This window comes from Eutrema salsugineum, unplaced genomic scaffold, assembly GCF_000478725.1.
Source record: "Eutrema salsugineum unplaced genomic scaffold, Eutsalg1_0 scaffold_10, whole genome shotgun sequence".
Lineage (NCBI taxonomy): Eukaryota > Viridiplantae > Streptophyta > Magnoliopsida > Brassicales > Brassicaceae > Eutrema > Eutrema salsugineum.
In genome coordinates, this window is record NW_006256908.1 from 11,625,714 (window position 1) to 11,639,875 (window position 14,162).

Here is a 14,162-nt window from a genome sequence, read left to right on the forward strand (position 1 = left end):
ATGCAAGGCGTAAACAACTATCGTTTGCGTCGCTGTTCCCAGAATCTCTTAAACCCTAAATTGCTGGCCCAAAGAAAGAACTATCGTCAGAATCAACTAAAAATCCAGAGTACGGAACACGAAAAGCGAAGACGATGAAGAAAGAAGCAATGGGATTGTTACTCGAACGCTCGATGTGAGTTTCGGAGAAGGAAAGATGAATCGTCGCCGAGAAAGGAAGAAATCGACGTTTTTTTTCCCGGTGAGAGAGATTTTGATTTTCGTCGTCTCAAGTCTTAAGATCAGTGACAAAAGTTTTCAGCGAGAGAGAGAGCGATGCGTCTATTTATATATACGCGTGAGAAAATGAAACAACATATATTGATTCATATACGCGCAATCATAAGGATTTTAGGCGCATTATTTCAATTTGCTTATAAACGAACAAAAGTCAAGTTCTCTCTTCAGACTTTTTCGTTTTTTAGTCTATTATTATTCTCGTATCGATTTTTATTTTTACTCGCTTCATAAAAGCTAAATCATTTAGGTTCTTGTCAAATTAACTTTAACAATATAGTTTGACTCACATAAAATACATACCAAGCCAAGCGTTTTATAATTTTATTATATTGTCAAAAGATTCATGATTCGGTTATGGTGGGTCGCTCCATTTGGTTAAGCCAATGAAAGGGCTTGGATATTTCAAAATTATATCGAACTGTGGATGTGGTATAATTTTGGCCCAATGCATAATAGCCCAATGACCTCGTTTTGCAACAAATGATCGGTTCAAATTCTTGATCGCTTATCCGGTTAATTCGAGAGTCTGAGACCGATTTCGGAGTGTTGCATGAATGATTTAGAATCTTGCTTTGTTTATTGAGATTTCAAGTATGGGTTGTTAGAAGAGCTTTTCCGTTAAAATACGGTTATTATTTGTTTGTTCAGTTGCAAATTAGTTTTAGTAGTTATAACCGTTCACGTGTTTAATTAGCTAATCTGACAAACTTAAATAATCTCTGTTAGACTTGAGGCTTTGCATCACATGTGCCCGTTAAACAAAACAAAAAAGTTTATTATACAAATTCGCATATTGGTCAAGACTTTAGAGGAAAATAAACTTTGGTTTAGAGGGAAAAAAACTTTGGTTTAAAAAAAAAAAAAAAAAAAAAACTTTGGTTTCCTCTACTTTTCAACTTGCTTGTCGGTTTTGTGGTATCGTACTAGAATGTATCTAGGCTACTTGACTTTTAATATATCAATCACCAGAATATTTGCATTTGAGAGTGCCAATTGAAAAAATTAACATTTAATTTATGATACCAGTTGAATTTTTATTTTATTTGACACTTTGTATAAATCACAAAATCTGGATTTGATCTGAGCAAACGAAATTAGAATGTAATAACAAACATATCGTTATTACAAATGGTGAACAACATAAAAGAAAAAAAATATTGAAGATGAAGAAAGATAAAAAGAGGATCAATAGATATGTTAACTAGTTTTAAGTGGTTGAATCAGGGCTTAATGGCTTCCTTAGCCTCTTCTGCTTTACCCTCTACGAACTCAGCCGCCGTGTTTGCGACTTCTTTTCCTTTCTCCATCGCAAATTCTGAAGATTTTTGAGCTTCCTCCACCACCGTATCTTTGGCTTCAACGGTTTTCTCTACAATGTAGTCTTTTGCTTTCTCGCCATCTTTCAATGCCTCCTTTGTCTTCTCCGTCATGAAATCCGAAGCTTTCTTTCTATTTATTAAAAAATTAAAAAAAAATGAGATATTGAGGCTATTTGTATACTAAAGAACAGAAGGGATCACTTTTTGAGGTATGTATATGAAACATTTCTTGAATAATATTTAAAAGTTGAACCAATAAAAGAAAGAATAATATTTAAAACTAAAAATCAAATTAGTTCAAAAGAAATACAAATGTGCCATGAATAAATACAAAATTTAGGAATTTCTACGTTCTAAATGAGTTTAGTCATCTACTTTAAAGAAGTTCTCAAAATATTTTCAAGGAAACAAATATATATATATATATATATTCATATATATATATATATCTGTTTAAAACTACAACACTAGATCGTGTGTTTTGAAATTGCAGCTAGCATTAATAACGGGCTCTAGTGAGTAAAACTCGATCCACAACAAAACCATTACAGTTGATACTTGATATAGACTTACGTGGCTTCGTTGATGTCATCGAGAATGTTGCCGTCATTTTTAACGGCGTAGACCAACGACTTCTTGTGCTGAGCAATGACGACCAGCTCAGTCTTCCGGCCAACTCTGACGGCGCCAACGCCGCTAAGCTTGGCTCCTCCACTGTGGAAAGAAGAACTAATCCCACTGAGAGCAGCTCCTGATAATGACATCGCCATGAGAGATCTTTTTAAGGTGTGGAAAAGTTGAAAAGAGTGTGTTTTGAGAGAAAAATAAATAAAAAGGAGTAGATTTTAGAGGAATAAAGTGAGATGAGAAGGATGTAATCTCCTCCAATAGTATCTTTTTATAGAATTCTAAACTAATTAGGTTCCAAGATTACATGTCGTCGCAAGATATTTTTGGTATTGTTATTAGTATCTTTAACTATTGAAAAAGAAGAGTATTTTTTGTTCGCTATTATTCGGCCACGTAAATTGTTTTCCAAAAAAGAAAGAATCAGGTCGGCCATCAAGTTTGTGGTTGTATACTGTACTGTACATGTTAGCATTTTTGACAATAAAAGTTCACATGTTAGCATTTCTTTTTGACAATAATAGCATTTCTATATTTTCGTTAGCGAATTCAATTAAGCACGGAAGTAGTAAGTTTAATTGTGTCGTTTTCATTTCGTCAAGTGTACGTACTCACTTCTGTTGCAATAAAAACAAAAACAAAAACAAAAAAAATATATATATGTCGGCCAACAAGTTAATTTGGGTTTGAAACCCCAAAATTACTTCTACAACAAAATGAACCATTATGCTGGAATGACTAAATATAAAGACTAATAGCCAAAATAAGTTCGAAAGTACAAATAAAAACCATCTCATACTTTAATTAAAAAAAATTGCAGCTGGTGCAAGTATATTTATTATTCTTGTTCTCAAACGCTGTAACACAAGTGAGTTTTGGTGTTTAGGAGGGAGTGTTGCATATAATCTAGAAGAATTCTTTGTGTTTGTGTTTAGGAGGGAGTTTTAATTTCCATAAAATCTTATGTACAATATCAAAATTATAGGCACATATCCATTGTTCAATCAAGTCCAAACGTTGATCTAGGCTTATGTGATGGTAACCATTGAACAGTAATATGCCAAATTGATATGTTAATTCGTTGGCCATTGCACAAAAGGTTTTTCCAGCTAAAATGGGTTTCCAACCATAAGAAGGAAACTGAAGCAATACAAGCCTTTAATGTAGATCCATTAGGAAAATACCATTCTTTCAACAGCTTAAAGCAAGACATATATACTGTAATAGATATTCTCAGTATCATTGCTACTAATTTAAGCAAATTAGCTTCCTATCCGTCAGGTTATAATCGAATACAATCTACGTACATAGCTTTTTTCTTTGTCAATCTCTCTCCGGTAATATCAAGTATTTGCTAACTTGACCTTCTCTATGAATGCCCATAAAGTGCTTGACATATCTTTGAAATTCTGAAACAATTATAATACCAATGTAATAGCATGCTTCGCATTGTTGATCGATAACTAACATGAACCTTTCCCATATATTCGCAAATTTTCCTTTTAGAGTTGTACAATTCTTGGAATCAACTTTGAAGATAAATAGTCACATGAGAACACGAGGTGAATTACATAAAGATCTAGAGAACTTATATAGAATAATTGATGAATATGATTAAATTTTTTTTCTGTCAGAAAATATGATGGAAAAAAAAAATTGCAAGTAAAAAGAGATTCACATTTACATATGGGAGCTCGAGGACTTCAAGTAACAAAAAAAAAAGACAAGAAACTAAAACATAATAAAATTAAACTTATACTTGTAATCCTTGTTCTTCTCTTTGAATGCAAGGAATGGAGACAAAACTAGGGATATAACTTATAAAAGAAGTGTAGAGGAAAGACCAACGATCAATCTCATAATCTATTGGAATCTTCCTGAACACATCTCCCTTCACAATGTAGATGCACGCATGCGCAGTCTCATCACACGTACACACAAAAAGCCTCTTTTCGTCGATATTATCAACGAAGTAAGTTGGCTGAAAGCCAAGAAAATGCGGTTGTAATCTCGGGAAGTTAGGTATCGACACTGTCATGAAATTTATCCACACTATGGCCTCTCCATTCACGTCAATCTTTTGCTTTGTCACCAAAATCTCAACCTTCCGAGTCAGATAAGACTGCGTTAACATGGAAAGCCGATCTCCCCTGAAAACCTCAAGCGCTCGAGTAGAGATTATATCTTCATTACTAGGTAAAACACAAATAGTCTTGAATATATCCTTTGAAAAATCAAAGCTTTGGATCAAACATTCACGTGTCTTTGAATCAAAAGCATGGAAATATAAATTTCCATTCAGAGACACCATACTATCTAACTTTTGCATACGCGATTTATCACAAGGGCCACTTAAAAACTTCCACGCATCAGACTTGCACTCATAGATGATAGATGGCAACCTTGTAGTAGAGTTGGTTATTAATATCGTAAGAAAATTTACACCCCGAAGATCTTGTAACCCGTTTCGGGTCTAGTGTTATCGTAGCCTACCCCATAAAAGATGAATTCGTGATTCTCTATGAATCTCTTCTGTCTTGACCAAGGGTTCCAAATCGCAAACCCTCTCTTCTTCATAGTAAATAACAAGAATCCATCACAATAATGTATGCTGGTACGTATTCCATTTGGACTGTCTAAAGTTATATCTCTCACCTCTATCGGTGAAACCTGGTCTTCGTCGTTGAGATTGATTTCTACCGAACGAATATGGGAATTGGTCCGTATGATGAATTGAGGACGCGTGCGAGACAAGTAGTTGTCCAAGAAACTCTTCTCATCCCAAATAGCGTTCCATTGTTTACATACGGCTCTGAATCGAGCAAGCGATTTCGTTGGCACTCGACTAAGTATTTCTCCGACCAAGTCCCATGGTAATTCCTCTGGCGGCGACATTAGGTCTTTTGCGTCAACTTCAAGTCTCCGTGTCAGAGAGAAATTCTTAAAATATTAATTAGGTTTGTTATGAGAGTCATAATAATGAATATGATTAATTTAAGAGAGTAAAATTTTATATATACAGGATATCATAATAAATTTTGTTTCAAAAAAGACTCAAATAACATATTTTTATATTCTAAAGGTCTAAATACTTCAATCGGATCAATTTTTACTTGTATTATATATATTGTGAGTCTCATTGATGACACAAAGTGGCAGGAGTTTTTAGTGGTAAGACTTAAGAGGTGACAAAACAATTAGAAACGGTAACATATAGTGATACAAAATAATGGTGGTACCACTTTCAAGACTATTGATCTTTATGGCTTTTGTGATTGGTAATAAAAGGAGTGGGTAGGGGGCACCCATTAAAGCCAAGTTTCTTTTTAATCACTTAAAGCCAAATTTATCTCAAATGGTGAAATGGAAGTTAAAAACAAGTTGATTTTCTTGTAAAATATTAAACATGAAGAGCGAGAAAGAGAGAGAGAGAGAGGATCGAGATATCTAAAAGTTAAGTGGTTGAATCATGGCTTTGTGGCATCCTTAGCCTCTCCTGCTTTACCCTCTGCAAACTCAGCCGCTTTGTTTCCGGCCTCTTTTCCTTTCTCCGTCACATAATCCAAAGCTTTCTGAGCTTCTTCCGCCGCCGTATCTTTGGCTTCAACGTTTTTCTCAACAACGTAATCTTTTGCTTTCTCTCCATCTTTCAACGCCTCCTTTGTCTTCTCCGTCACGTAATCCGAAGCTTTCTTTCTGTTATTATATATATTTCAGATTCAATTATAAACCTCACACATGTGAATATAATAGATAGGTTTACAAGAGAAGATGTTAGAATTAGGACTTACGTGGCTTCGTTAATGTCATCGAGGATGTTGCCGTCATCTTTAACGGCGTAGATCAACGACTTCTTGCGCTGAGCGACAACGACGAGCTCAGTTTTCCGGCCAAATCCGACGGCGCCAACGCTGCTCTGCTTGGCTCCTCCGTTGTGGAAAGAAGAACCAATCCCGCTGAGAACAGCTCCTGAGAATGACATTGCCATTATATCTCTTTGACGTGTGTTTTGGGAGGAAAAGAAAGTAGAGGAAGAGTTTTTAGAGGATCAAAGTGAGATGAGAAGTATGTAATCTCCAATAGTATCTTTTTATAGAACACTAGACCTGTTAGAATCCAAAACTACACGTGGTATCGTACGTAAGATATTTATTGCGCATTGCTATTATCTTCAACGTACGATTGCGGAGAAGAGTTTTTGTTCACTATTATTCGGCCACGCGTAATCATTTTTACGGATTTCCAAAAAAGAAACAGGTCGGCCATCAAAGTTGTGGTTTACATATGAGCATTTTTGGCATCAAAAAGATACATGTTAGCATTTCTCTTTTTTTTTTTTTCTGTTGGAGAAATTTAAGTGATAAGAGTTTTGGCCGTTCTCATTTCGTAATTGTGTGTGTACTCACTTTTGTTGTAAACTTGTAATAAATACAAAAACTATGTCGGCCAACAAGTTGGGCTATTATCGCCCAGAAAAACTAAATTGGGGTTTGAAAGCCCAAATCCACCAAAAGCCTACAAAGTGAAAATAGCTCTTGTCCTAATCTCTCCAGTGATCTCAACTCTCAAGTACTTGGCAACTCCTCCACCTTCTCTATGAACAAGAATAATCAACTAACCCAAACATTCTCCATATATTCGCAAAGAATTCATTATAAGAACCTAATACTTCAAAGCATTAGGGGTAATTTTTACTTGTAAATAACTATATGTTATATACTTAATTACTTGTATTCGTTACATAGTAAGTTTGATTGGTCAGAAAGAGTAAGATTGGTAACAAATAGCCGGAAAAGTTAGAAACGGTAACAAATAGTGATACAACTATTTTTTTTTTTTTTTGGGGGGTCAAAATAGTGATACAACTATCAAAACCGCTAATTTCTCATTTTTATGACTGGTAGCAAAGGAGGAGTGGTATACCCATACGGCTGTAAAAGGTTCCATTCATATCCAATTTCTTTTTAATCATTTTATAAGAATTTTTAGTGTGATGGATAGTAATTAAGTAACATATGAGATAGAAATTAAAACAAACTGATCGTTATTGTAAAGTATTGAACATGAAGAGAGAGAGAGAGAATCGATGTATCTACTAGTTAAGTGGTTGAATTAGGACTTTGTGGCATCCTTAGCCTCTCCTGCTTTACCCTCTGCGAAATCAGCCGCCGTGTTTCCGGCCTCTTTTCCTTTCTCCGACACATACTCGGAAGTTTTCTGAGCTTCCTCCACTGCCGTATCTTTGGCTTCACCGGTTTTTTCAACAACGTAGTCTTTTGCTTTCTCTCCATCTTTCAACGCCTCATTTGTCTTCTCCGTCACGAAATCCGTAGCTTTCTTTCTGTTGTCATATATTCAAATTCATTATAAACCTCACATGGAATGGAATCATGGTACTAGATTCTCAAATATTTGGGGCTATATGTAATATGTAAGTGATTATATATTTGAGGCTAACTATACCAACAAAGACAGGGTCATTTAAATGTTGTATATGAAAATGAAACTATATCTTAAACATTATAAACATAAAAATAGCTCAAGAATCACAAACTTCCAATAAATAGAAACAATAGTTAAATTTTTAATTTTTATTAATCTTGATCATTTACTTTAAAAGATAACTATTGAAATTATATTTCTCTTCTCTAAAACATATTTTCCAAGAAAACATAGGTTCTTCTATAAAAGTAGATAGTATGCTTCAAAATTTTATCATGGACGAGTAATAATTATATGAGAGTTTTTGTGCTAATAATGTAGATAGACCGATGAGACAAGATGTTAAAGAAATAAACTATAGACTTACGCGGCTTCGTTGACGTCATCGAGGATGTTTCCGTCACCTTTAACGGCGTAGATCAACGACTTCTTGCGCTGAGCGACGACGATCAAATCAGTCTTCCGGCCAACTCTAAGGGAGCTAACGCCGCTAAGCTTGGCTCCTCCGCTATGGAAAGAAGAACTAATCCCACTGAGAACGGCTCCTGAGAATGACATTGCCATTATATCTCTTTAAGATGTGAAAAAGGTGTGTTTTGATAGCAAAAGAAAAGGAGGAGTGTTTAGAGGAACAGAGTTAGATGAGAAGTGTCTAATCTCCAAGAGAACCGTTTTATAGATCACTAGATCAATACAATCCAAAACTACACGTGGCACCGTAAGATATTTTTTGCGCATTGCTATTCTTTTTAACTACTGAAAAAAAAAAAAAAACAGGTCGGCTATCAAAGTTGTGGTGATATACATGACAGCATTTTTGGCAACACAAGTTTTACATGTTATCATTTCAGTTTTTTAATTTTGCAAAATTATGCACTGGTAAAGTAATAAGAGTTTTGGTTGTTCTCGTTACGTCGTCTGTACTGTTATTGTGTTAAGAAAACAAAAAAGTATGTCGGCCAACAAGTGCGTTTGGGTTTGCAATCCTTAATGTACCAAAAGCCTGCAAAAAATAAACATATATGATGGCAAGCCTAAATGTTTGTAAAGCCTTATAGGCCGAATAATGAAAACCACAAACAATCTATTACAATAATAAGAAAAAAGTATATAATATATATATATATATGTGTGTCTAATGTTTTAATTGAAGCAGATGCAAGTACAAAGTTTTTGATTAAAACTGCTAAAATAGATTAACTCGTTTCATTGAATGCTATATTTTCGGTCCATGGTTTTCCGGGATAGTCTAGTAAAAAGAGTACATATGTAAGTATGTATTGTAACCATGGTTTTCCTGTTCAGGCAACGTTACAATATTATGAGATACTGCCTCGCCGCATTATCAAAATCTTTGGAACGTTGGAACATGTTTAATCAAAGATTCATCAAAAACTAATTTTGCCTTTAACTGATTTAATACTAATTTTGCCATTGAACTGATTTACAATCAACTCAAGTTTAAGAACAAAGTGAGGAACCTTGCATGCATAAACTAACAAAATTTAAGGTTTCTCTCTTTATTATTAGACTTGATTTGAATGCAAGATTCGTACTCATGTCATGAGCCTACATTAACATGGTCCATAAGACTTAAAACACAAGCTAGGGACAATCCTTGTAAGGAAACAAAACTTTTTTTATTTGATTTAATCTCTTTGAAAATCAAAATGTCTGCACAATTCTTTGAGATTATTATGATAAAGGCAAAATTAGTAATAAAAAGATATTTATTCAATTATTGAGATTATCATATTATAAATTTCTTAATCATATTACTATATATTCTAACTAGAAAATACTTTTTTTGGGATTTGAGGGGAGATTGAAACAAGGTCTTACTTGTTATTTAGCTTGTATTTCCTTTTTTGAATTACTTTATCTTATTTCAAAAAGTCTGATCGTATCGTCAGTTAAAATGGATAACACCCCTATTTGAATATATGATATAGAAACGTAATATTGATTTCATATAGTAAAATCAAATTAATATTCATATAGCGAAAAAGTTTTATTATACAATACTTTTCTCGCGATTTTGCGGGGAGATTGAGATCTAATGGAACTACAAAAAAGATAAAGAACATTTTGAAACAAGGTCTTACTCGTTATTTAGTTTGTATTTCCTTTTTTGAAATACTTTATCTTATTTTAAAAAGTCTGATCGTAGGGTCAGTTAAAATGGATAATTGAATATATGATATATATATATATATATAAACGTAATCTCGATTTCATATTGTAAAATCAAATTAAATTCAACAAAAAGGCACATCCAACGGACAAGATCTTACATCAAACTAGGTGGCAGTGTAGATTCTGGTGCGTGTTAATCTATACAAAGTCACCGACTTGAAGAACGCAACTCAAAGAAGTTTCCTTTTCAACTCTCTCTCACTACATATTCTCAACTGATTCAGTATTTTCTCTAGGGTTTTCATAAGTTGAAGAAACTTTGAGATCATTGGAGTTCAAAGAAGATTGTATCAAACGTGATGCCACCGAAGAGTAAAAGAAGAAACAAGAAGAAACCAGTAGCAAATATGCAGCCGGAGATGGAATTCGTGAAGTTCTTGGGGAAGGGTTCGTTCGGTTCCGTGGATCTTTTCAGACACCGTAAACCAGACGGTTCGATGTTATACAACGCAGTGAAGGTCTCAGACGTTCAAGGCTACGATTCTCTCTACAGAGAATTTAAGATTCTGAAAAAACTCAGAGGATGTCCAAGAATCGTGCAATGTTTTGCAGACACTCTGTTCGAAGAATTCAACTGCCACGGCAACAAAGTCTACAAGATGGTAATGGAATACGCATCAGCTGGTACTCTATCTGCTTTCATGGCACGTAACAGAACATTATCGGATTCGACTATTAAAGACTTCACTCGCATGATTCTACAAGGATTGGTCTCGATTCATAGTCTCGGTTATGTCCACTGCGATCTTAAACCGGACAATCTCCTTCTCTTCCCGCGTTACGATGAGAAAACTTGGGATTTCTCATACGACTTGAAGATTTCGGATTTTGGAATGTCGATAAAAGCCGGAGAGCAATCTGATTATTGGAGTATTGTTTCTCCGTTTGTCGGAACACCTATCTACATGTCTCCGGAGTCAGTCCAAGACGGTACCGTCGAGAAAGCCCTAGATTTGTGGTCATTAGGATGTATAGTGCTTGAGATGTACATCGGTAAGAGGCCATGGTCAGGGGTTGATTCTGATGATCTTGAGTCTAATCTGTTGAAAAACATCGCACCAGAGATTCCACATAGTTTGCCTTGTGACGCAAGAAAGTTCTTAGAAACGTGTTTTGCAAGTAAACCTGACGAAAGAAGAAGCGCTTCGGAGCTGTTGATGCATCCCTTCTTGACCGGAGAACAGATGGTGGCCGCCGGTGGAGAGAGAAGACCGTTGCTGTTGAAGTTGAAGATCAGACCGAGGAAGTCTACGGTTATTCCAGAGAAGCCCCTGAAGACTATTACGATAAAGCCCCCACAGTTTAAGAAAGTTGCGGTGAAACCCCAGAAGATGAAGGTGAAGATTATACCTCCGACAAGAACTCTTCCAGCTTCCACTTTCGAAACTGCTCAGTAGTGTGTCTGGAATTCATCTCTGTTTCTTAGTAAAGATCAAGTTACATGTGGCTGCAAAAGAATTTAGATTTCGGTTTTCAATCAATATGTATACTTACAACATTAAATGTTAATATATTTTTTTCAGTTAAGAATTTCTTGACGTATCTAGATGTGTTATATTTGGTTTTTTAGCTAGCTACAGTAGTTTATGGAGCATTATTCATTAATACCAAATATTAGGGATGTTAAAGTGGGTTAACTCTTAAAATTGTGTTGAAAGATTTAGGGTGTCATTGCGCACACAATAGCTAGTTGTTAAAATTTAAAATGATTTCTATAGATGATCAAATATAAATATGATGAAAAGTTGGGTAATCGATAAAATTCAGCGTTAAAAAAAAAAAAGGTTGGTATTTAAGAAAAGTGTAATAGTATTGCGTCTGTTTTGTTGGGTGGAAAAGCACCTGAGATTCCAGAAGGTGTGCCCTGTGATGCAAGGAACTTTCTGGAAACGTGTTTCGCAAGAAACCCTGATGATACAGGAAGCGCTTCGGATTTACTTACATCGATTCTTGCGTGAAGACGACATATATGGTCTCCGGCGTCTATTTGCCGCCGTTGAAGTTGAAGATAAAACAAGCTCCAGAGTAGTCTACGACTATTCCAAAGAAACCCTTGAAATTGAAGATCATTCCACCAAATCATCCACAGTTTAGGGAAATTATGATTAAACCCCCTGAAAGGTGAAAATTAGACCTCTAAAAACTCAAGCTTCTAAGTTTTTCCATTGTATGAGCGTGTTGAAATTATCTTTGTTACTTCGTTTAAAAGTATAGCTTTTATGACATTTAACTATTAAAACCATTTTGCTTGAAGAATTTCGTTGAAATGATCACTGCTTTCATATATAATAAATTTCTGTGTTTTTCTTTCTGTTAAATTTTCTACGTGACTCGAAGTATGATAGAAAAAAACCTTGATTTAAGACCTACTTATATGGTGTTTTGCTGGTGCTTTCTAGGTGCACTTGGAATCTCAAAGTCCTTTGACTTAATTTAAATTAAGCAAGCTTGGTAGAGTTCCACTTCAAAAGCAAACCTGAGACTTCCATCCTTTATAACAGAAACAGAGCTATTTTTATTTTCCACAGAACCCTTCCAAACAAAGAGCTTCTTGTTATTTACATACAAAACCCTTTTAAACAAAAACAAGAAAAAACCCAAAACATTTCTCCTTCTACTTTTCAACGATGTCCCTGTTCCCGTCTCATATAATCAGTAGTTCCATGCTCCTGTGCTCTCTCAGGCGTATCACCAATAACTATGTTCTTCGTAGTCTGCGCAATCTCAGCTATAGTCTCGCCAATTGCCCCAAGCACTCCTCCCGTCTCAACCCTTTCTTCTTCGACATATCTCTCATTCCTTCTTCCTCCTCCTCTGAATAACTCCTCCTCTCCAACATCTCTCCTCCCTTCTCCGACCATTCCTTTTGTTCCATATCCGAAGACATCTTCCTCACTTCCTCTTCCGTACTCTCCTCCCCCAACATCTCTCCTTGCTTCTTCGGCCATTCCTTTCGCTCCATACCCGAAGATATCTTCCTCACTCCCTCTTTCTTCTCTGTACTCCTCTCCAAATCCTCTCCTTGGTTCTGTGTCAAACCCTGGTCGCCTCTCTTCCTCACCTCCCTCAAAATAAATCCAAAACACACACTTTCTTGAGAAACACGTAACAAGATTATAATACTCAAAAGAAGTTAACAAAAAAAAAGAAGATCAAGCTTAGCTTGAAGTTGTGCAATACCTGGTGCATTTCTTGATCTTTGTGTTGAGCTTCATCTTTCTTCCTAGCTGTGTATCCAACCACTGTATCAGCAGCCACCGCAGCTTTCTCCTTAGTCAAATCCACCGCCTTAGATCCCACTTCTGCCGCCTTATGCCCTGCGTACCCCACCGCTCCTTCCACCGTACCTGCAACCGCTTTTGTCCCTTGCACCACTTTCTCCGTCGTAAAATGCGCCGCCGTCCACCCAACCGCAGCTGCTTTCTCAGCAGCCACTCCAGCGTAATGTGCTGCTCCTTTTCCTCCTTCCACCACCGTTTCTTTTGCATATCCAGCCATGTCCTTGCTCATTTCCACTGCTTCGCCTGCTTTTTGAACGGTGTAGTCTTTTGCTTTTCCAGTCATTGAAACCGTTTGGTCTTTTGCCTCTTGTCCTTTCTGAGTTGCAATGTTTCCAGTTTCCTTCCCTTTCTCTGTTACATACTCAGAAGCTCTCTGAGCTTTCTCAGCCGCAATGTCTTTAGCTTCAACAGCTTTTTGTAACGTATAGTCTTTTGCTCTTGCTGCCTGTTCAGCCGCCGTGTTTCCCGTTTCTCTTCCTTTCTCCGTCACATACTGAGTAGCTCTCCGAGCTTTCTCTGCCGCAATGTCTTTAGCTTCAACAGCTTTCTGCAGAGTGTAGTCTTTTGCTCTCCCCGCTTGTTCAGCCGTCACATTTCCCGCTTCTTTTCCTTTCTCCGTTGCATACTCGGAAGCTCTCTGAGCTTTCTCTGCCGCTGTATCTTTTGCAGCTGCTCCCTTTTCTCTTCCCATCTCCGCTGATTCCTGACCTTTCCTTTCTCTCAACTCCTCACCTCCAGCAGCCAAAAGCTGAGCATGACGAGCTTTCTCCCCATGAAAGCCATGGGTACCACTCTCTTTCTCTTCTCGCTCTTTTCCCGCCATCTTTTCTAGTCCTACTCTGCCAGGAGCTTCTTGGCCGAAGACAGCAGCAGAGGGTTCCTGGCCATGACGTCCTTTCTCCGTTTGTAGCGTGAGTAACACGGACACCACTTTCACGCCCTTTTCCTTTCTGTCTGTTCTCCTCCTCTGCCGCCACGAGCTTCTTGTCCGCCATGGCTTCAGCTTTCTTTGGCCTTG

The 14,162-nt window shown here is 36.5% G+C and overlaps 5 protein-coding genes and 1 pseudogene across 5 annotated transcripts; 1 reads left to right on the top strand and 5 right to left on the bottom strand.

Annotated features, from left to right (window-relative positions):
• Positions 1-1,360: 1,360 nt before the first annotated feature.
• Positions 1,361-2,556, bottom strand: LOC18026447 (protein COLD-REGULATED 15B, chloroplastic). Its single transcript, XM_006411449.2, has 2 exons — positions 2,172-2,556; positions 1,361-1,728 (listed from the first exon to the last, which is right to left on the bottom strand). The coding sequence occupies exons 1-2, from the start codon at positions 2,366-2,368 to the stop codon at positions 1,500-1,502; spliced, it is 426 nt and encodes a 141-aa protein (XP_006411512.1). The 5' UTR covers positions 2,369-2,556; the 3' UTR covers positions 1,361-1,499.
• A 1,422-nt stretch (positions 2,557-3,978) lies between these two features.
• On the bottom strand, positions 3,979-5,120 carry LOC18026448 (annotated as a pseudogene).
• Positions 5,121-5,548: 428 nt separating this feature from the next.
• Positions 5,549-6,343, bottom strand: LOC18026449 (protein COLD-REGULATED 15B, chloroplastic). The gene is made up of 2 exons (XM_006411451.2): positions 6,017-6,343; positions 5,549-5,921 (listed from the first exon to the last, which is right to left on the bottom strand). The coding sequence occupies exons 1-2, from the start codon at positions 6,211-6,213 to the stop codon at positions 5,693-5,695; spliced, it is 426 nt and encodes a 141-aa protein (XP_006411514.1). The 5' UTR covers positions 6,214-6,343; the 3' UTR covers positions 5,549-5,692.
• An 813-nt stretch (positions 6,344-7,156) lies between these two features.
• On the bottom strand, positions 7,157-8,314 carry LOC18026450 (protein COLD-REGULATED 15B, chloroplastic). The gene is made up of 2 exons (XM_006411452.2): positions 8,035-8,314; positions 7,157-7,566 (listed from the first exon to the last, which is right to left on the bottom strand). Exons 1-2 carry the CDS (start codon positions 8,229-8,231, stop codon positions 7,338-7,340), a joined length of 426 nt encoding a protein of 141 aa, XP_006411515.1. The 5' UTR covers positions 8,232-8,314; the 3' UTR covers positions 7,157-7,337.
• Positions 8,315-10,210: 1,896 nt separating this feature from the next.
• LOC18026451 (mitogen-activated protein kinase kinase kinase 17) lies at positions 10,211-11,260 on the top strand. The gene has a single exon (XM_006411453.1). The coding sequence runs from the start codon at positions 10,211-10,213 to the stop codon at positions 11,258-11,260; it is 1,050 nt and encodes a 349-aa protein (XP_006411516.1).
• Positions 11,261-12,345: 1,085 nt separating this feature from the next.
• LOC18026452 (late embryogenesis abundant protein ECP63) lies at positions 12,346-14,156 on the bottom strand. Its single transcript, XM_024148111.1, has 2 exons — positions 13,044-14,156; positions 12,346-12,928 (listed from the first exon to the last, which is right to left on the bottom strand). The coding sequence occupies exons 1-2, from the start codon at positions 13,965-13,967 to the stop codon at positions 12,485-12,487; spliced, it is 1,368 nt and encodes a 455-aa protein (XP_024003879.1). The 5' UTR covers positions 13,968-14,156; the 3' UTR covers positions 12,346-12,484.
• Between the last annotated feature and the right edge of the window lie 6 nt (positions 14,157-14,162).